The 22,621-nt window shown below is 44.8% G+C and overlaps 1 protein-coding gene across 1 annotated transcript; it reads right to left on the bottom strand.

Moving 5' to 3' along the window:
• Nucleotides 1-478: 478 nt before the first annotated feature.
• LOC133454478 (GDNF family receptor alpha-2-like) lies at nt 479-22,136 on the bottom strand. Its single transcript, XM_061733207.1, has 3 exons — nt 21,599-22,136; nt 2,453-2,752; nt 479-558 (listed from the first exon to the last, which is right to left on the bottom strand). The coding sequence occupies exons 1-3, from the start codon at nt 21,666-21,668 to the stop codon at nt 479-481; spliced, it is 450 nt and encodes a 149-aa protein (XP_061589191.1). The 5' UTR covers nt 21,669-22,136.
• Nucleotides 22,137-22,621: the final 485 nt, after the last annotated feature.

Below are 22,621 nucleotides of genomic sequence, written 5' to 3'. Positions count from 1 at the left end.
TGGAAGAATGGTGTTTTTATTATTTCATTGATTTTTCTCACATAGTTGAAATCCTCTGTCCACCTCCTCCAAGGCTCAAGCTTTCAGATACACCGAAACATCGTTACAATCACAAACCTGCTTGCAGTGTTGTTTCTTTACTTCCCTAAGTTGCCCCGTCTCAACCTTTTATTTGGAACGTGTTGCAGGACTCATTAACAAAGGAAAAAGAGTTAAGCAAATAAAATGCTACGTTGTGGGTCCACACTGTCTGCAAAAGGAGAACAAGTACATGTTTTTTAGGCTTTTTAGGGATTTTCTTTAGTTTCATCAAAGATGGGAGTGACGTCAGAGTCAGATCTGCAGAAGCAGACATCTGAGGAGGTTATCCAGCACAAATAAAGAAGGAATCAGGAACAATTCTCCGCCTTGCTGCAAAGCTTAAAAATGTCTCCAGCTGCAGATTTTAATGTCCAACAGGGAAACAGCTCAACCTTCTTTAAGCTGAATTAGTCGTCAGGACCCAAGGTGAAACCGTCTCAAACTGCTTTATCTTCACCTTCTTGTAAAACCCAGACTCTAAAAAAGAAACAGGCCACTGTGTAAAATGTTAATAAAAACAGAATGAATGCAGAATAATTCTTGTTAGGGTGGTTGTAACCGGGCGGAGTAGGATCTCATCTTCTTCAAACGGTCCATAAACATGCAGTCAGAGGTGCGAGCAGCAGAGGTGACAGCAAGCTGGTGGTCCCCCCGCTCTTTACTTTAGAGGACATGGCATCCTTGGTTTCCAAAAAAGAATTTCAAATTTCCACTTTTCTGACCATAGTCTAGTTTTCTGGAAGTACTTCTGAGCTCACGCAGTTATTTTAATCACAAAATAATTTTTGAATGCTGCCTGAGAGGCCCAGCAACAAAGGCAGGTATTGCCGGTAGTTGCAGGTATTGATATACCTGAGAGTAATGCTGGGTGGTATACCGGTTCATACCGGATACCGGTGTTTATTTTTCTTATGATATGAATTTTTCATATACCGTAATACCGGTGAGCATGTACAGTAGCGTACACAACGTTGGGAACGCCGCGCGGCGCGGCGGAACGTAGTGCCATTGGACACTGTTTGTGAGGGGACTGTTTAGCAGTAGTGATGAACTGATTGTTCGGCAACCGAAATTGTTCGGCCGAAAATGGCAAAAAAACACTTTCGGTGTTCAGTGGAATGAGTGGGAAAAAAACTAACAATTAATAACGCCGTTGTAATATAAGGAAATAGACTCCCGCTCCCGTAACAGATGCGCACCACAAACATAAATCGTTGGCCAACCAAAAAGTAACCACATAAGAATTTTACCTAACATTCACCAGGAGGTGGAACCAAAACAACATAATGCTGGGAAATTAAAAAATGTTCAGTTTTTTATGTTCAATAAATATTTTCTACCTTGTAATTTTGTAAAAGATCAGTCAGACAACACTTAAAGTCTTTAAGTGTTGTCTGACTGATTCTCTCACTTCATTAGAATCATAAGTGCTGCCACCTCATTGTAAACGGCATCATTTTGTGAGGCCATGCAAACCTGTATTTACACTAGTGTGGACATTAAAGTTTTTCTACAATATTTCCTCCTCGTGACAGTAAAATAGGCCATTCTAAGCCAATTTACTGCAGCAATTCCTTTCCAAATCATTAGAATATGTGGTTAACACCCAGTTGTGCATGAAAAAAAAAATACTGTGATATACCGTGAAACCGATATAATTTTGAAAAATACCGTGATATAAATTTTTGGTCATACTGCCCAGCACTAGGTATATAGGTATAGGTATAGGTATAGGTACTGAGGTATATCAATTGTTGCCATTGTCCTGTGCATCCAGTGATTTCTTCTCAATCTTAGTATCTTCTGATGATATGTACTGATCAAATATTTAAAATACATTCTGAGGTACATTATTCTGAAGACATTTTATCATTGAACCTCTGTCCATCTTTACTTCTGAGAGCCGCTACCACTTTTTCAACATTTGGTGCGCTCTTATATGTCGGATTGTGAATAAAATATGTGTTTATGAGTTCCGCAAATCATTGCATGCTGTTTATAGTTAATATTATGCCCAACTGGGGCTGTAAAACCTGATGTAGGAGGCTGTAAAACCTGATGGTGTCATGTGTGGTTATAAAACCTGTTCATGCAAGCCGGGGAAGCGCAGCTTGAGTGCACGGATATGAGGCCTCTGATTGGGTGACCTCTTGAGTAATTACTGGTTTACACGACATTTATATGTAAGTGCTACACAAAATCTGGAACCGTATGTGGAGAATTTCATTTTTATGAGTAAAAACTTTGTCTTTCTTTGCACAAAAACCAAGTGTGCACCCACGCAAGAATCGATACGACCTCTGCACATGAGAACTTGTGCCAAGACGCTGAAAATAAAAACTCCAGGAGCCACGCTGTGTTGGAGGCTTACCCTCGCTCAGGCCCATGTGGATGCTCCAGTAGTTCTGAAGGCACTGCAGCTCCTTCTTCATGCCTCTCTTGCAGCGGCAGTCATAGAGTGGCGAGTCCTGCAGCACCTCCAGCGCCCCTTGGCACTCCTTGGAGGCCAGCATGGCGCTGCGCTCCTTGTCCCCGCCGGACAGGCATTGGCGCATGATCCGGTAGCGTGAGCTGCACTGGCTGTTCTGGTTGCACAGTTCAGAGGCTCGGACGCAGTCCAGAGGCTCCCTCCAGCTGGGGGGATCCAGCTCCGGGTCACACACCAACACATCTGCAGAACAAAAGGAAAATGCAGCAGGAGGTCAGAACATGCACTCGCGCACACCTGCGGCCTCCACACCAGGGTCAGAGCTGGGAGGGACCACGCCGACAGCTTGTGATGTCATCACAGTTGAATATTGATTTTTATTAGCAAAAGAACAAAATGGTGCACAATCGGATCGGATCACGTCGTTTGCAGCAAAACACAGCAGCTGCAGCTCTCTCCCGATTCAGACACACAACACACATGTTTTTAAAAAGTCAATCCATGAAAGAAAACCATAAAAAATCAAAGGTTCGAAGGGAAAGCCCCCTTCACGGTTGTGGACAAGGCTCGGGTGAGGTGAAGGTTCTCTGTTCTGGGTTCACGAGCAGCTCTGCAGCAAAAACTGTCAGCTTTGCCCCAGGTTTGTTGCTCAAAAGCACCCCAGAAGGCAGCAATTGAAAGAGACACACATTTACCACATTTTCATGTGAATCAATATTCAATATTCTGAATTAGGGCTGGGGATCGATTCGATTCCGATTCTTAAGATTCAGAATCGATTATCACGATCCGATTCGATCCGATATTGATCTGGGTTACTGTTAATAAAACTGTTTTTTCAGCTGTTGCATGAATTATATGACTGTCTAGTTCTGCAACATATTAATACTAGTATTATATTGAGATTAAACAGCAAGTATTGCAGCTAATGATGCTGTAAGGACCAATCAGCTCCCAGAATGCTGATAGAACTGAAACAGAAACATCGTGGGTCAGAATTACCAAACAGATCCAGGGAGGAAACAGAGACGGAGGAAATCACTTTCATTTTTTTCCCCATTTATGAGAATTTGGTTTTTAACATTTATGCAAATGTAACCCCAAGACAGTATATAAAGCAAAGAAATATAGACAATGTATGCAATTATAACTGAAAACTTTAATGTTTCCATACCTTTAAACATATTTAAAGGCAAAAACATGGCACCAGTTATTCTCCTGTCCAACAAAATATTCCTTTTTTGGGCATAAACAAAAAAGTACCAAAAGTTGTAATGTAATGATGAAAAAAAAAATATATATATATTTTTTTTTTCTTTTTTTTTTTTTAAATCGATCTTTAGACATATGAATCGATTTTTAGGAATTAATATGAGAATCGATTTAAAATCGGAGAATCGATTTTTTTCAACACAGGCCTATTCTGAATCTATGCAGAAAATGAACAAACATAAAAGAACGTATCATACATCTTCCTGACAGAGTTATTTATTCTAATATACAACGACATGACAATTCTGTTTTGGCTTATTTTGCAGAATATTTATTAAATATTGTTTATGTTCATCTCTCTCTCTTTCACAGCAAAGATGCACGTGAATCGCCTGAAATCAACTGGTTGTCTGCGTTAATTTTTCCAGAAAAATGCAATCTGATCTACATGTAGGTCACAGCAAAAGACAAACGCGGCGTGCTTAAGCCGAAAACACAATTATCTTGATCTAACACAAACGTTACACATCCACGGTCGTGGCGGGCTGAGTAAGTGAAGCCTTGGAGATAACAGCTGGTTGAAGCTTATTCAGCGGCAGCAACATGCTGCTCAGTGCTCACGAGGAATTCTGGATCGTTTTTCTTTCCAGGTCTGCTTCAGCCCAGGCCCATTTAGGATTTCTGGTGAGAACGCCCATCTGGAGGTAGTTCTCAGCATCCCTACGCTGGGAGGGTATTGTGGGGAACTTTGGAAGTAATTTTCCTCTGTGGCAGTGCAGTGGTCCAGACCCTGAAGCCAAGCCAGCAGTCCAGCGGCCAACACCCTGAGGCAGTGATCTAGACCCTGAGGCCAGTCCAGCAGTCGAGGCGGTGGTCCAGCGGTCCAGACCCCGAGACAGTGGTCCAGACCCTGAGGCGGTGGTCCAGCCGCCCAGACCCTGAGGCAGAGTCCTGCACTGGGTCGGGTGGTTTTAAAAAAAAAAATAAATAAAAAAAAATAAAAAATCCCGGGTTCTGATCTGGGTTTAAAAAATAGCATGCTATTTTTAAATTTTTTTTAAAACCACCCGCAAATCAGCCGTTTTTGCGGGGACCCGCGGGTACCCGACCCAGTGCAGGACTCTGCCCTGAGGGGGTGGTCCAGCGATCCAGCGGCCCAGACCCTGAGGTGGTGGTCCAGTAGTCCAAACCCTGAGGCGGTGGTCCAACAGCCCAGCCCCTAAGGCAGCGGTCAAGCGGTCCAGATCCTGAGGCGGTGGTCCAGACCCTGAGGTGGTCGTCCAGTGGCCCAGACCCTGAGGCGGTGGTCCAGACCCTGAGTTGGTGGTCCAGTGGCCCAGACCCTGAGGCGGTGGTCCAGAAACTGAGGCGGAGATCCAGCGATCCAGCGGTCCAGACCGTGAGGCAGTGGTCCAGACCCTGAATCGATGGTCCAGCGGCCCAGACCCTGAGGTGGTGGTCCAGACCCTGATGCGGTGGTCCAGCGGCCTACAGAACTAAGCGATCTGTTTCTTGACGGTTTAACTTTAGACTGAAGGATGATCCGATGACTTTGTTTCCAACGTTCTGAACATGAGCTACTCTTCTCATGATGCATGGTGCATGTCAGTAAATGGTTCTTATGAGCAAGAGCAAACCTTAAGTGTTTAAATAGAGAAGTAGCTCTAAACCACACCGCCACACAAATCTCATCAACTGAATTCCAGATTTGCAGACGAGTGACTGCAGTTAGCTTTTGCTGAAGTGTTTAGTCTGTAGGTATCACCATCTTGCAGGACTGCAAATGCTTAATGAGTCTATTAGTTTATATTTAACAATGTATTTCATGTTGTATAAAGTAGGAAACTGTTCTTAGAGTTTGTCATTCCACTACTTACCTTCCCATGCTTATTCCTTTTCTCAATCCTCACATGTTCTTGTATCGTTTCTTCTTGCTCTGAAGTCTGGTTCACTGGGTCCAAATCTGAGTCACGGTCATCTCTCGTCTCTTGCGTTTCCTCCCATTTTTCAGACTTTTCTTTGAACCCCCCCTGCTCTCCTCCTCACTTTGTTTTCTGCCATATCCCCTTCGGTTCCTGCTTGATGATACTTTGGATTTCTGTCCCACTGGCAGTAACAACCAGATCAATAATTGTGCTTTTAGTTGCTTCCTTTGAAATTGTATCTGCTATATAATTTCCTTTGACAGCTACATGAGTTGGTTTCCATAAAAAAAAAAAAAAAAAAAAAAACATTTTTCTGAATGAGGTCATGAATTCTGTCAAATATCTGTTGTGTTTTCATAGGAACATTCGGTCTGCTGTCTGATAGAGCGGTGCGTAAATGGAATGATGATGAACTGGAGTCTGAACAGATAACGGATCATTCATGTTTCCTCCGCGCCGGACACCTGAGACGGCCTCACTGATCCTTGTCCCAGCTTTGATGAGACGCTCCTGTTTCATGGAGTAAACTCTTTGATGCATTTGTGTAACTCTGCAGCACATATTTCTGGGAGGGATGTGAATTGGAGATGTACTCTGAGCCTTTCGTCTTCCTTTCAAACAGCATAAAGTCTGCAAAGGCCTGAGGAAGACTCAGGCTTTCCTGCTCGCGGTTGCGCTGTTGGAATAATGTTGAAAGTGACAATGCTTTTGATGAATTCTCATCTTAGACATGACCAGAGGCTCAAAGCTCTCCTGTATGTTGTAGTATTTAACTGCTCAGGGTGTTGAGAAGACTTCCTGCTGGTGAGGTTTTAGTTTCCCTAAACATTTTCCAACTCTTTATGACAGTGGTCTCCAACCTTTTCTGAACCGCGAACCGGTTTAATGTCTGACAATATTTTCACGGCCCAATCTAAAGGTGTAGTTGATAAAAACTAAATAAAATGACAAGATCAGCATTAAAAACTGTCGTATTTTCTCTATAGTTATAATAATAATGAATAATAATAAAACGTAATTTTCGAAAAAATAAAATAAAATAATGGAAATTGTAAATTACCTTTAATATGAGTATTTCTATAAATGTGTTTTTATGTTTTTATGTCTCATTAAGGTTATCTAAAGCCAGGCTTTTATTTTATTTATTAAGGAGACCGATATTTAGTGCTTTTATTTTGAAGGTGTCTCGCCGATACCTTGTAAACATCCGGTGCTTCGGACTTTAACGGTAAAAGTTTAAGTGCAGTAGAAAGTTTGTCTGAAAGACTAAACTAGTGTTGGGAATGCTAAAGTGGTGCCCAACTGACACAAAAACCACCTTCTGATAAGGATTGGTTTTCTTTGCAAATGTTATGCCGTATTTATGTACATATTGAGTTTGGTTGTCATGGTTACTCATGTATTGTGGTTAGCGGTAGGCCTGATTTATGGTTCCGCGTTAAATCGACGGCGTAGCCTACGGCGTAGGTTGTGCGGCGACGCACACCATACGCCGTAGGCCCTGCGTAGGTGTAACGCGGAACCATAAATCAGCCTGTAGCTGTTATTACCGAGCGAGCAGCAGCTGCGTCGGTCTGTATTTAAGTTAAATGAAACTTATATGAATGTAGAAAGACTAACTCTATTTTATTGTATTCCTTTATAGCTCTTACGGTGTGTTTGCAGTGTATTTAATGTACATCCAAGGAATAAAACCATCGTGAAACATCAGTTTGAGAGTCATCCATCCACTACAGAAATGATTTTTTCTCCCTGTGCGGCCCGGTACCAGATGACCCACGGCCCGGTATCAGGCCGGGGCCCGGGGGTTGGGGACCACTGCTTTATGACATCATGGAAGCTGAATTTTAATTGTACAGTCAAATTCTCCGAAAGTAGCACATCTACAAGAACAAGAGCTTTACCACTGGCATGGTACACTGAGCTTTACCACGTTTGTTTGTCTCTTTTTCTATCCTGGTGGATCTGCTAGTACTTCTTACCAAACGTTTTTGCTTGTTATTCCCAAGATGCTTCCAAAGAAAGGTGTTTTTGGTTGTGAGGGAAACTTGGCCGACCATGGCTTGTTTTTTTCCCGGCCCAGATATGTAATGAACATATTCATCTTTTTCTCAAAACTTAACAGAGGACAATTTATGAACAAGTCCCAACACGCTGCTGGGCCTGCAGAAAATCAGAGCTGTCAAGTCTCACACTTTTATGCTCCATCTAAAACTGGCAACAACAAAAAAAACAGCAATCAATTTCAGAGATTATCGTGCCAAAGCCTCACTTACTGGAAAATGGTAAAAAGTATTTGGCAACAGCATCATTAGCTGATCCTGACAGCTTTTTACTACACTTCCCTCATCCACAACTATTAACATCCATTTACAGAAAGAGAGAAAGTCTTAGGCACCCCAGGCTTGTCATTTTATCAAAGTCCTAATGGCTTTCATAATTATTTTGCAGCCTCTGTTACACCGTGTCCTAACTGCATGCGAGCGTCCGACTATCGTGTCGCACTGTGTGGCATCGGATGTTCTCTGTCCACACTGAAAGCGTTATGGGCCCCCACGTTATTTTGATTGACAGCTGAAACTCGCCTTTTACTCACCGCACTACCCGCCCGTGCGCTCCTAAAGTGGCAGCACCTCGTGACGTGCTGATTGGCTGGAATCCGCGCAGCTCAGCGAGTTCAACGGACGAGACGAAGACTCCCATTGGTCAGTCTCTCGCTAAGCAGAGACTGGCTATCACATTAAGGTAAATGAAAAAGACACAAGCTTTAGATAATAAGTTGTGAAACTTCCAGTTCCCTGGTGATCTCCCTCCAGCAGCTGCCACTTTATTGAGGTTTTTGTAGTGAAATGAGGAGGAATCATAGAGATAACTTCTAATTTCAACTAACTGGATCAGCCATTCCTCATCCATGACCGTTTCCTACAGCGCTTTCAACCGGCTTTCAACGCGAGCGACAGGAAGAAAATAGGAGCAGGGCGTCCGACAAATGTTCAGCTCAAAACAGCGCGCCGCGTCGCGCTGCACAGCGCTGCACAGCGCTGCACAGCGCTGTGCAGCGCTGCATCGCTCCAATAGAAATTAATCCTGTAAGATTCAAATCCAGGATTGTTGTCTCTCTTAAACCTGAACAGAGTCCTACGTATCGTCCTGTCAACTGTCTGTATGGCGCAATCTCCTAAAAAAGAGTTCAGTCCCTGCTTGGTTCTAAGGTTGCTTCGACTTATCCAAGACTGAGTCACGGGCACAGCCGGCTGAGGAGAGAGGCCCAGACCTCCCTCTCAACAGCAACCTCCGAGGTGTTTCTAGGCCACCAAGGCTGTATGACCCACACCGTCTCCTTGGTCTGCCTCGATTCCTCCTCTCAGCTGGTGATGACTTAAACACCTCCAAGAGGTTTCCACCAAAACCAACTAATCTGGCTCCTCTGGATGTAGAGGAGCAGCATCTTCCTGATAAATCTGGCCAGTAATCAGCCATCTGATTAACAGGTCTACCACTTCTCTTTCTGTATCCCCCGTTTGTATGTTAACAGAGAGGCTAAAAATATGGACAAACATTAAAAATTTGACAAAAACAACAAGACTACCCGTGACTTTTGCACAGTGGGGTAAAACACACTAAATTGACACTGTTACAGCAGGTGAGTTGTCCCGCTGCGGTCCTTGTCATCAATGTTCGTCATGCTGTCCAAGTTCATGAATATGACGGATTTGAGGTGTTGAGGAAATTTACAGGAAATGTTGAAAATGCACCTTTGATAGCACGTTGATACGTTAAAAAATGCATTTCTCTGACCAGCAACCAGTAGATGGCAACATCCATGAGTCCTTAGCTCTGCCCATCGGCATTCTTCCAGGAGTTAAACCAATCAGAAAACAGTCACACACCTGAACCGTTTTAAACTCTGTTGCTTTCTGTCACTGTCCAACCAAAGCTCTTTCAGCTTTGCAGCTCTTGAATCTCCTTTGGGTTCGTTCTTCTTGATTCTACACGTCTGACAGCCGGCTGGATGCAGCTGCTTCCCATTGTAGCTGTTATTTGGTGAGAATTGAATATTTTTCTGTGGCTGTTTTTACTGATTAAAGACCTAAAGGTTAGCAAACGCCGGGAGCTGCTGGCAGCACACGCTGTGCAGTTGAAACATCCACAGTACGCCTGGACCCTGACTGCACTGATACCGCAGTCAGAAGCAACTTATGTCTGAAAGTGGCCTTCACCAGGCAATTAAACATCTGTCATTACTGCAGAGACTATAACACGTTGGAGCAATCCAATTAACTGGGCACCACAGGGACGAAATAATTAAAAGACTGCCGGCCGTAACGCGAGTGTTTAGCTGTCAACCGACCAGACAGAGCAACAGAGGTGTGCACATGCTGGCATGGAGGGGCAAAGTTTTATTGTCCACACTGTTGAAGCACTAGTTCCAAAGAAAACTTGTGAAATAAAACTGACATTCTACAAAGTGGATATAAAAGCAACATACAAAAAACACTTCAAATGCTGAACTGTGGACATTTTACCATTTTATGTTTGATATTGGAATTAGTTAATTTGATGGGAACAATCTGTCTCAAGGAATGTGAAATAGCCAACGAAGGGCTGGAAAAGTAAGTGAAACAGAATCCCTGGAGGTTTATTATTGTGTGAAGCATCTTCACACTACCAGCCACAGAGTTTTGCCCTGGTTCTGTTGTTGTTTCAAATTCATATCTAGAAGTGTCCAAATAGTTCAAAGAACACAACAACTCCCTAAAAAAGTGATTATATCAACAACAGAGTTGGAAATCAGTGGCTGCCACCTTCCAAATATGACCCACCATGGTGGGTAAAAATAATAATATTAATAATAATACTACCATGATTAGCTACGTTTCTGTAGTCTGTTTGGTTCACCTGGTTGTTTTATGTAAGACATGACTGGTTACCAGTAGAGATGCACCGATCGATCGGCAACCGATCAGCAGATACTGATTTTTGTGATCGGTGACCGGCCCTCAAAATCATGAGCAGTGCATCTCTAGTTACCAGGACAACTGCAGTCATAAACTGCAGTCGTCCATAAAGTTGGAATAATTCTGTTTTCTTTTTAGTAAAAGTCAGCGTCTGAGGAAGCAACCGCCATGAAGGCCGTTAGGAGTCAGAAGACGGTGCAATGCAGAAGATGGTGCAGAAACACCCACACAACCTGAAACACCAGAGAGCCACTTTAAGAGTACAAAGCCAAAACAGAATAGTTGTATTTCTGTTATTATTTAAAACATATAAAATGGTAAAAAGTAAACATTTCATTTGCCATTCGTGAAACCACACCGAAGCTTTCATCGGGACATATAGCTTTGAGACAAAGGAAAGACTTGCCCAGATATCAGTGGGTTAATTTTGTTTTCTAGTTGAAGATTCCTGCTGAAACATGCAACCCCTTTGGTCACGGGTTGTGTCTGAATAACAAGATTATGCTCCACAGTGTGAAATTGGGAGAACGCTGAAAATCTCTTCATTTGCAGTACAAATTATCAGCAAAACATTCGTAGAATCTGGTGAAATCTCTGAGTCCTAAGGGACGAGCCTGAAGATCAATAGTGGATGCGAACGATCATCATTCCCTCAGTACTAAAAAACAAACATGATTCTGTAATAACGTCGCTGCATGGACTCACAAATACAGCTGGTCGTATCTTGCACAGATGCAGGTTAAAGCTCTGTCGTACAAAGAAGAAGACATATTTTAACTATCCAGAAACACGGCTGTCTCTTCTAGACCAAAGCTCATTTAAAATTAGGGATGTACCGAATGATCGGCAACTGATCGGGATCGGCCGATAATGCCCCTATCAGTTTTGATCGGAGTTCTCAAAATAATAGTTCAAAGCAGGTCCATCCTGGCCGCGTGTCCGGCCCGGACCGGGTGGCCGGGGATTGCCTGGGTCGCGGTCCGCCGCCGCGGGATCCCTGGCTGCTTCTTCCCGCGCCGTGGGGGCCCCGCCCGCGGGCCCCCTCGGCCGCCGCCGGGGGGGGGGGCCTCGCAGGCGGTGGGTTGCCTCCCTCCTGCTTCTCCCCTCTGTGGGGTTGCCGGTGGCCTGGGTTCCGGGCTCTTCCGTGTCGGCCTCTGGTCTCGCGGGTGGCGGGTGGCGGGGTTGCTCCCCCACCTCCCCCACTATAGATACACTTCAGGTGGAGCTTTGTTTGGTTTATTACACACACACACACACACACACACACACACACACACACACACACACACACACACACACACACACACACACACACACACACACACACACACACACACACACACACATATAGTCACTTAGTCACAAGCATATACACACACACACACACACGCATGATCATATACATACACAAACACACACATAGACATACACACTGGCTTGTTCACCTGCATGCTGGCTCTCTAGTTTTTGGGTTTAGGTAGCGGTAGCGATAGCTTAGCTCAGACTGCGACGATCAGATCTCAAGATTTAGGTCGATTGCTGTTATTGTTTTGGTTGGCTCCGTGCCGGTTTCGTGCTTTGTTTGTGGTTTTTTGTTGCAGATTTCCAGTGCTTGACGTGTGTCTCTGTGTGTTCCTGCTTCCTGGATTGGCAGTGGATGTCGTCACCCCCCCCCCCCCCCCCAAAAAAAAAAAAAAAAAAAAAACACTGGGTTTGTATGTGTATATTTATGTATGTGTACGCATATGTGTGCGTATATATATGTATATATATTAAATATAGTAATAATGCACATATATATATACTTTTGGTTTCTACCGTCATGGTATCAATCATTAATATGTGTGCAGACAAGGTTAAAAAAAAAAAAACAAAAAAAAAAAAAACAACAGGTCCATCCGCTGACGTTTACAACAACAAACTGCCGCCCTCGCGTGCGTTCCCACATCTCAGATCCAGGTCTCCTAAGGGGGGTGGCGGACTCTACAAAGCATCAACACTGAAAATGGCGTCGCTGGTATGGGAGTTTTACAATGTCCGAAAAGGACAACAAATTTGCAGTTTGCAAGTTGTGTACAAAGGAGATACTCCAAGGAGGAATGTTACAAAAGAATTTCAACACCACAATGCTGATAAGACATTTGAAAGTTTCTCACATCAAGGAGTATATTGAGTTTTCAAAGTTGGCTGTCGATAAGGCAGAGACATAAAAAGGAGCGTGCAGCAACGGCACTAACTCAGCTGAACGTAACAGAGACAGATAAACGACAGCAACAACAGCTAGAAAAATAAAGAACTATATCATAAGGTAAGGGTTCATGTGCCTTGATCATCAGTTGCTTTTTGTTGTAGAAGACATCGGGTTTAAACGCGTCGTTAGCAGCTTGGATCCGCGGTACGTGCTGACGAGTCGTTATATTTCACTGATGAATGTCCGCCGGAGTTATACCAGACTATATACAGTCCAAAGCCTCACGCAGGACGACAGTCGTGTCAGTCAGCTTCACGAGTGACATTTGGAGCTCTAGTGTGAAGAGTTTTGCTTCACTCACAAGAGTTTCATCACACACGGCGGATGCTACCGCTAAAGCTTTCACAAAGCTTAATAATTCATAACTCATTTTTTATTTTAAGATTTAATTCCGTTTTCCACAGGAAAACTAAGGTTTATAGTTTACAACTTTTATCAACTCTAACAGAGTGAAATGTCTACTGTTGTCTGTGTTGGTGAACATGTGGTACATATTTATTACCACAAGAAAGTTTAAGCTAGTAAGGTAGTCTAAGTCGTCTGTAAGAGTCTCTAGAGTGGGGAAATATTCCTCATTCCCTTAGCCTGCAATAAAACAGTCAATTCATGATACTTTCTTATCTCCTAATTATGATACCTAATAATACAATGTCAGTGTTGTGTACATGAGACAACAATATTGATGAATTTATGGATTTCACACTGTGATCGGCAATATAGGGATCGGCAAATACTGCTTTTGGTGATCGGGCCTCAAAATCCTGATCGGACATCTCTGTTTAAAATTCCGCCTTGTCCTCTGTTAGGGTGAACATTCTTAACACTTCATGTCTTTTTAACTTTTCATGCCATCCATTGTCTTTGGTTTGTTATCTTGTTATTGCTCAGTAGATTTTATTTTTCAGGTCAAATATTATATTCATGTCTGAATATTATTCAAATTCTTTCTGCACTCATTAGTGTACCCGCCATCTTCATTTAATATCACAAATGTAGCCAATAAGTTCTTACTCTAGTTGCACTTGGTGCCCCAAGTATTTGGAAACAAAGTACATCTAAAGACCAGGATAGAAGCCTGGGGGTTGTAGTTTCTTCTCTTTTAAGAAAGGCTGGTGCCGGATTGGGCCATGGCAATGCGATGTGGTGGCAGCGGATTGGACGAAGGGACGAGCATCCAAGACCAGCCAACCACAGGAGCGGCATAGTCAGGGGTGCACACAAGCCGGGACTCGAGGGCCAGTCTACTGCACGTTTTAGATGTTTCCCTGCCTCAACACAACCCTGATAGACACGGCTGTGTCACCAACAGAGTTGTGTAAACCTTGATGACATGTTGATGACGACCAGTGATTAGAATCAGGTGTGTTGAAGACAGGGAAACATCTAAAACATGCAGTAGACTAGCCCTGGAGTCCCGGCTTGTGTGCACTCCTGGGCATAGTCTAAACAACGCCCTCTCTACCTATAGTATAGATGTTTACATGCTAGCCATGTGGTTGCTGTTTCTTCATTGCATCTGGGTACAGTTGGTGTTTATCACCTAAGGACTAGTCAGTGTAAGACCCATGAGCTCACGTATTCTGTACAATAAACACTCCTGTGGAATTTGGATCAGATCAGTTCCTCCTTCCAATGTTTGAAAACACAGTCAGACTTTCTTTGAAAAAGAACACCCAATAATTGAAATTTGTATTTCTTTTGGAAACCATGGATACTGTGTCCTCCCGACTGAAGAAGAACTGGTTATCTGCCCTTGGGTTAAATCCTGCATCTCTGAAGGTATGGAGCATTCGTGTTGATGGAAGAGAAAGCTTGTACAGGGAAACATAAATACTGAAAGGCAAAACATGTCTGGGGTCCAGGACCTATTAGTAATTACTGAATCTTTTTGCTATTTTTTTACTTTAATGTAGGTGGTGGTTGTCCGCGGTTGGCCCTCAATCATCTCTGCAGGTATCCTGCAATCGCTAACAAGGCCTGAGAGGCAAAACTCAGGACATATAAGAAATCAGATTTATTTCTCTCACTGCGGCTTTTTTTTATTCCACACATACTTCCAGCTTCAGGCCCAAAACCTTAAAACAGTTTTTGTTTGTTTTAAAACATGCAGCCCACAGCACCTACAAACACACACTGGGATGCAAAATTGTTCCAGAAATAAAAAAATAGCAGCAATTCTCCACCTCATTGCTTTTCTTTGCACTTCAGGCAAAAACCGAAAACCTAACCACACAACAATTGATTGACCCCTGTCGTTCTGCCAGCACCTTGAAACACTGAGGAGAACTCAACAGGCAGCAGGAACCTTAATTAACTGTGGAAGAAAAGGAAACATTCCCCTTTAAAGCAGCACAATGTTGCTTTCAGCTCTTGTTGAGTTTGGCAGCTCCTTTGGACAAAAACGGTAGTGCTTTATCAGTAGTGTGGAAGGGTTCCTACCATCCACCTCAAAGTTACATAGTGCCAGTGAAGGCGATACAGACCCCTCAGGCCATGACAGAGGTTCATTAAACCTGTTGGAAGTTGATGTACCATCACAATAACTCTGGAAATATTAGATTAAGGTGGAAAAGTTACATAGTGCTGCTTTAAGATGACTGACAATAATAAAAGGGTAGTTTCACGTTGCTTTGACTGCATTTCTCGCGTCTCATGTTAGCTGATCTGCTTTACTTCCTGATATCATTTCAAAGTCTATGTGTGAAGTTCACCTTTGACTTCCTTTGTTCTCATCTCTCCTGACTGCTCACACCTGTGTCTCATCAGCACCTGAATACATATTTAGTCTTTCCTCCTTCCTTTACCTGTCTGTTTTCCTGCTTCATGTTCACCCTTCTGTCCCTGGGGTACGTTTTGTTTCTTTTGAATAAAAGACAGTTTTTTTTGTTAAAGAAATGACATTTGTTTACTCCGCCCGCCTTTCAGTCTCCTGCATTTGAGTCCTTCGTAGCCCCACTTTAACAATAAAGCCCCAGCATTAGACAAGGCTATTATGCAAACAGGAAAGGCTTCCACAGCAACACTGTGCAGACAGGCCGAGGGTTGAAACTAAGGGATTTCCGTTTTTAATGCTTTGTTGCCTTCCCCCCGTTTACAGTAATCCATCGTTTTTTGCCGGGGTTTCGTTCCAAAAAGAACCGGTGACAGGTGAAATCCGTGAAGTAGTAACCTTTTTTTTTTTACAATTATTATACAAGGCTTCAAATTGCGGAGATCAGCACCGCCCCACCGCGACCCGAGTAATTGGATTTGACTGGGAGAAATGGTGCGGAACGTTTTGTCGACATTATGGCTTTTGGAGAAAATTTGCAAAATTTGGCAAGCTGTTTTACGGATATGTACATGTACAGTTCATATTAAACCGTAAGGTTATTGACACACACAAAGTGAAGAAGCGGGGAATGTATTTAGCCAATCAGAATGCAGAACACAATGCATAATGCAAATCCGTGAAGCAGCGAGACCGTGAAAGGTGAACCATGTTAAAGCGAGGGATTACTGTACCTCTGTCCATGCCTTTTAAAACTGACGATTCATGTTCTTAATTTTCAGATTATACGCAATTGGTTACACCTCATCATTAACAAGGAAGGAAATATCTACTTGGTGCAATAGGCTTGAGTAGAGTGAGCTGCAACAAGAGATGCTGTAAGTCAACTATTAACTGTCCAGCCAGTAACATGTAGCAAACATCCCATCTTCTAAATTTGCAGTTCCCCCAATGACCACGAGAACCATGATTCAAACCCCCTGTTCCTCCACTGTCTGGATCCAAAGCTGCAGTTCCTCTACTGACCACAAGGGTCTGGATCCAGACCTGCAGTTCCTCTACTGACCACTAGAGTCTGGATCCAGACCTGCAGTTCCTCTACTGACCACAAGGGTCTGGATCCAAAGCTGCAGTTCTTCTACTGACCACTAGGGTCTGGACCCAGACCTGCAGTTCTTCTACTGACCACTAGGGTCTGGACCCAGACCTGCAGTTCTTCTACTGACCACAAGGGTCTGGACCCAGACCAATGGTTCCTCTGCTGTCTTGATCCAGACCCTAGTGGTCAGTATAGTTATTCATATTTTAAAGCGCATACGTTATTCATTTTACGAACAGACCACTGTGCCTGGTTGTGGGTTGGTCTGAAAGAGTCGGAGGATAAGGCTTAGCTAAGCAGCAGAAAACTAAACACTGTTCTGTTCAAACAATCACAGCCTGGCAGTCCCCTGGGTCTTCATCACGCCTGGGTTCTAGCTCCTCCATCCCATCCACCCTCCAGGTAGGATGACTGACTTTGCCTGAACCTCCACTGTGGCGAAACCATAGGGGCCGCAGGGGTAGATCGTTTCTGATGTTGCCACTGAAACAACACATGAAACAGGGGAACCTCTGCCGAGAGCTCCAGAGCTCATCCGCTGTGCCCCAGCTGAAGCAGAGAAGCCCTGGGGGACTGAAGGTTTCCGTGATTGAGGGTCAGCTCAATGGTCTCCCTGGATTGGATTTCTATTCATACTCATTTAACTTTACTCAATTCAAAATGTTGTTTCAGTGATGATATGAGAAATTAGAGTGTATTGACCAATTTATAATAAAATAAAATGCCAAAATTGTAGTAATTGAACTAGGATTGGTGCACTACCGTGGGCTTCTGGGCCTGCTTGTTCCACCCGTTGGCAACATGGCACCAGGGAGGCACAATTCCGGAAAAACTGAGACGCTCAACATTTTTGGCTCACTTTTTTCACAATTTGAAATTATATAGCCCTCAGGAACTTAAAAAAAAAAATTCAGTTTGCCATTAAATAAATAAAGTACAAAAAACAGTGTGATTTCTTTAGGACAGATAGCACATGGCCCAGAATATTGTGACATCAGTCACTATGAAAGACAGTCAGACTCAAATACGGTTCCCTTGTCCATGAATAAATTCAATTCAAAAATACTTTATTTATCCCTGAAGGGAAATTAATTGATGCAGCAGTAATTTTATTTAAAGGTATAGTCTGTGATTGTATTCAAAAACATTTATTGTTATACTGGGTGAAATGGTCCTTCCACCCTGAGAGTAGCCAGTGAATCATGTGTTCAGAAAAAGGAAAGAAAAAAATCTGACCTCTCTGACAGCTTTAATCCTGTAAAAACTCTGGCCAATCTGTTTTTTGCGCACCGAATGGCACAGATTGGTCAGGACTTGGCAGGGGGGAAAGAACCAATCAGATGCCTTCATTTTAAGTCCCGCCCACGCCCCCCTCTGTCCCATGCGCGCACTCTGCTTCCAGCCCCCGTGTCCACTTCCCACGGGTCCTCCTCGGCTCAGATTCGGGCCCAAATTTCCCGCGCTGGGCTGCGGATGTGACGTCACATGACGCTGTTCTCCCCGTTCTCCCGTGCCGGCTTCACTGTTGGCTGCAGTACCCCCGACGGCCGTCGTGGTGAAGGGTGGCGCTAGAGAGTCTAATTTCTTAAAAGGAGCCTCATGCTCCTTTAAGTCTCAAACAGTCATTGTACAGGGTTATTCCACTCCACCGAATGACAAGTTTGGTTGGTTGATTCTCTTCTCTACAGAATTTCTCCTCTCTTATGTCGCACTCACTCACCACTACTCTCTCTTTCAAAAAAGAAACTCAACTGCTGGTGGGTTTGCTCCACCAATATATCGCGTGAAATAAGATGCCTTATCATAGGTTGAGGAAGGAGGCAACAACGATGCAGCATTGGGGGTGTTGCTGAGCGTCCAGGAAACTTACAGGAAAACAAGTGATTAAAAGAAAAGTGCTTCAAGTTTGTGTTTTTTCTTCAAGTCATTTTGTCTCCAACTTTAAATTTGTTGACTGAGGCTCTTTTTTCCTCCATTGTCAGTTTCAGGTAGACCATCTCCAAATCCAGTTTGACTGTCATTGCAGATTAACTGTGGCTTCACTTTGCAGACGCCTGAAAGAAAGCCACAGCTTGTTCATGCTTCAAGTACGTACAATTTGAAGGTAAAGAAGACATCTGAATATCTGACACTGCTACATTTCTGCATGGGGCAACAATGGATTCAACTCCACTATTGTATTAAAAGCCTGCAGTCGTTGCATGTGACAGTCAACAACTATAGGACAAAGGATACATCCTTGACGAGGCAGTCCATTCCTCCGGGAGCGTCTCTGAGGATTTTAGTGAAAATGCCCTCATGTTAATATTTGTAAAGAAAATAACGCAATCGCAGTGAAGGTTCGTGTGTTCAGGTTCCTGAGTTCAGGTTCGCGAGTTAGGTGAATCAAAGGAACGTTGCTGTTCCTGACCAAGTACCTGGAAACATTCTCTGTGCCTGTACTGAAACTGTTTTCTGTGTTTACTGACATTTACAACCTCTCCCTGTCACAGAACACCATCCCTCACTGTCCACCACCGTCAGTGGCCTGTCGACCCATCACCCTAACACCTAAATGTTTTGAGAGGCTGGTTTTAAAGCGCTTAAAGCAAGTGTGACATAAAAAAACCCAACCCCCAACACCAGGAAAACCAAGGAAGGGGTAGTGGACTCCAGGAGGCACAGAACCAACCCTCTCTGCGTAAAAGGTGATTTCAGTTCATTGATTGGTTATTTAAAAAAAAAAAAAATTTGAAGAAGACACGCCACTGCCAGTGCCTCGGACTGAGTCCACCCAGCCCACTTCTTCACACTCAGCCCCGGAGGAGGTTAGCCCTGCCGCTGGCTCGCCGGCACCAGCACTCTCTCAGTCAACCTGGGGTACCCCTCGATCTATCCGCAATTGATGAACAACCTCCACAGCCGAGTTTGGGTGTATTTCCAAGCACAGTCAAGAATGGAAAATCAAGATGCTTCTCATCAAAGTGCTATGGAGAGTTTTCTTGGTTGGAATACAGTTTAAACAAGGACGCGATTTTCTGTAAAATGTGCAGACATTTCCCCAGCGGAGCTGACGGCCCACTTGCGAGAGAGGGTTTTGTGGACTGGAAGCACCTGCGTCAGGCATGTGAAAAGCACCAGGCGAGCCCCACTCCGTTTCACTGGACCAATTTCAAAGCTACAGGGCCAACCAAACTGCAAGCAGGTGCAATGTGTTAAATCAAATCTGTCTGTTTGTCATGTTTTCTGCTTAAAAGTTTTTATAATACCACTTTTTCTGGGACAATATGGCCCACCCATTTTTGTCCTGGCCCACCCAAAACAATATTTCTGCCTACGCCACTGCTTTACAGTCAGCAAATCTGTCCACTGTCATGGTCCATAACATAAATGAGGTGAATGTTTAACTGTAATATCCACTACCCCCCTTCCCCCACACAGATTAAAAATGATGCAATAATATCACATCCTGCTGTGTTTATCGTTCTTTCAGTGGCGGTCCTGATACTTTTGTGACCAGGAAAGCTTTTGTCAGGTTTTAATAGATGTCAAAAAGAACAGTTTGTCTACAAATGACCTGAGCACCACTCTGATCAGGATGACACGCACCTCTCTGATCAGACACCATCCATCAAAGTGCACTACCACCTCTCAGATCAGAGAACAGGTGGAGTCCGGCGAGATGGATTTAGGATTTTATGCCCTGGAGCACTCAACACTCCTTATTGTTATTCATCATTACCCACCTAACAGAAATTAAATGATGTTGAAATCATCGTTACTCCTCACAAGCTGGACAGGGAAACAAGCGACAGTTGACAAAGACCACAACAACCTGCAGGATGGTCGATGGGATCAGGTTATAAGCCTTTGACCCCACAGATAGAAAAGGTTAAATGTCTTCATGAACCAATAAAAAAACAGTCCCGTGGCCTTCTACTGACACCTTGGAGAACTGGTTTTCAGTCCAGATTTAGACTAAGGTGTGCAGGTGCTCCCTGGGTTCACCTGTGCAGCAACAGGTGCAACTGTTTAATAAGAGGCAGTTTATGCTTATATTTTCTATATATTAAGCACTTTCCACACTTGTTAACGTCCACGTCATTATTTTCTGATCAGCTTTGCTGCTCACGTTGTCTTCGATCACAATCTATCAGCTCTTTGGTAGGTCAGCAGGGCAATGAGCGCCCTCTGCTGGACGAGCCGCTCAACGACCTGGAACGAAACACCCCGGAGTTCAGACACCTGCTCCCCGCACAGAGCCCTCTTTCACGAGACAAGTTGATTAAAAAAAAAAAGAAGAAGAAAATATGCGGCACAGTCACAGAATAAGATAATCCACTCAACACCGTGAAACTCGGGATTAGCTTCATCGCAACAGAAGATCAGGTCAAATCAGATAAGACTTTGTTTCTGCCGAAGAATTCCGGCTCGTATTATCACAGAAATACAAAGAAGTAAACCCAAAGCGCAGAGAAGCGCGCAGGTAAACACGGGAGAGGAAGGAAGAGTTTTCTAGGTTTGACTGGTCCCTGCGGGGACCCAGCGGTTCACCTGGACGGAACGTGTCCACGTGAGCACCGCGGTGCGCTCTGGCCCCGCGGTGCGCTCTGGCCCCGCGGTGCGCTCTGGCCCCTCTGGCCCCGCGGTGCGCTCTGGCCCCTGCGGTGCGCTCTGGCCCCTCTGGCCCCGCGGTGCGCTCTGGTGCGCTCTGGCCCCCGCGGTGCGCTCTGGGTGCGCTCTGGCCCCTCTGGCCCCGCGGGGCGCTCTGGCCCCCGCGGTGCGCTCTGGGTGCGCTCTGGCCCCTCTGGCCCCGTGGTGCGCTCTGGCCCCGCGGTGCGCTCTGGCCCCGCGGTGCGCTCTTGCGCTCTGGTGCCAGGACGGCGCGTACTCACCCAGCAGAAGCAGCAGAGAGAGGACGTTAATCAGGATCATGTCGCGCCCCGCTGGAATCCCACAGGTCATGATGGAGAATTGGAGGGGGGGACTGGGAGTGGGGTCGGTGTCACGCTCGCCCTCTCTTCTCTTCGTTTAGGTGTCTTTCACTGACTCCCCACCGACATGGTGGAGTCGAGCTGAGCCGCACCGAGCCGAACCCCGTCCTCGGTCAGACCCGCCTGGAAATACCGACACAGTCCGTCACGGACCGCATGCTCCAGTGAGGGGGCGCGTGTGTCGGAGTGACCGCGGGTGATCCACGGGAGCGGGACTCTCCACGGTGACAGTGTCAGCGGGGGGTCGGTGGGAGTGGGAGACGCGGTATCTGTGCGTGGACACTCAAAAAGACTCCGTCCACGCCGAAACCTGCCCGGTGCGTGTTGGCACGCGCGTCTCCTGGTGGATATCCCAATCGTCCGTCTTTTGCGAGTCACCCACGGGAACCCGGTGCGTGCGACCCCCGCAGGAAAATGTCCCTGATACTGCCACGATGTTCTCCCACACACGCACAGGTGCGCACTGGAGGCGCGTGCCAGTCCCCAAGGAGGATCTCTCTCTCTCTCTTTCTCTCTTTTTCTCTCTCTCTCTCTCTCTCTCTCTCTCTCTCTCTCTCTCTCTCTCTCTCTCAGCGGCCAAATACGTCCACGCGAGCGCACACTCCCACGCAATAATAGGCTTTATACTGCGGAGTACGTGCACACCACGCAAACTTGTGCAATGGGCAATACTAAGAGCCCCCTCCCTGCCTCCTGCAGGATGTGAGAGTTTCAGCCAGCTGCTGCTCATGACCTGTCGGCTGCTTCTCAGACGTATAAAAATGCCCAGTTTTCCCCAGATTTCTGCTCTCCAACCTTCAGGTGTGAATAGCAGTGACACCAAGGAGTTTGGTGTTGTCGTTTTTTTTACTGAACAGTAACAAAACCAGCTCACAGAGCAACAGAGAACAACCTGGAAGAGGAGAAGAAAATAATGATGGAAAA

This window comes from Cololabis saira, chromosome 11, assembly GCF_033807715.1.
Source record: "Cololabis saira isolate AMF1-May2022 chromosome 11, fColSai1.1, whole genome shotgun sequence".
In the NCBI taxonomy this organism is placed as follows: domain Eukaryota; kingdom Metazoa; phylum Chordata; class Actinopteri; order Beloniformes; family Belonidae; genus Cololabis; species Cololabis saira.
This window is presented reverse-complemented; position numbering and strand designations above follow the sequence as displayed.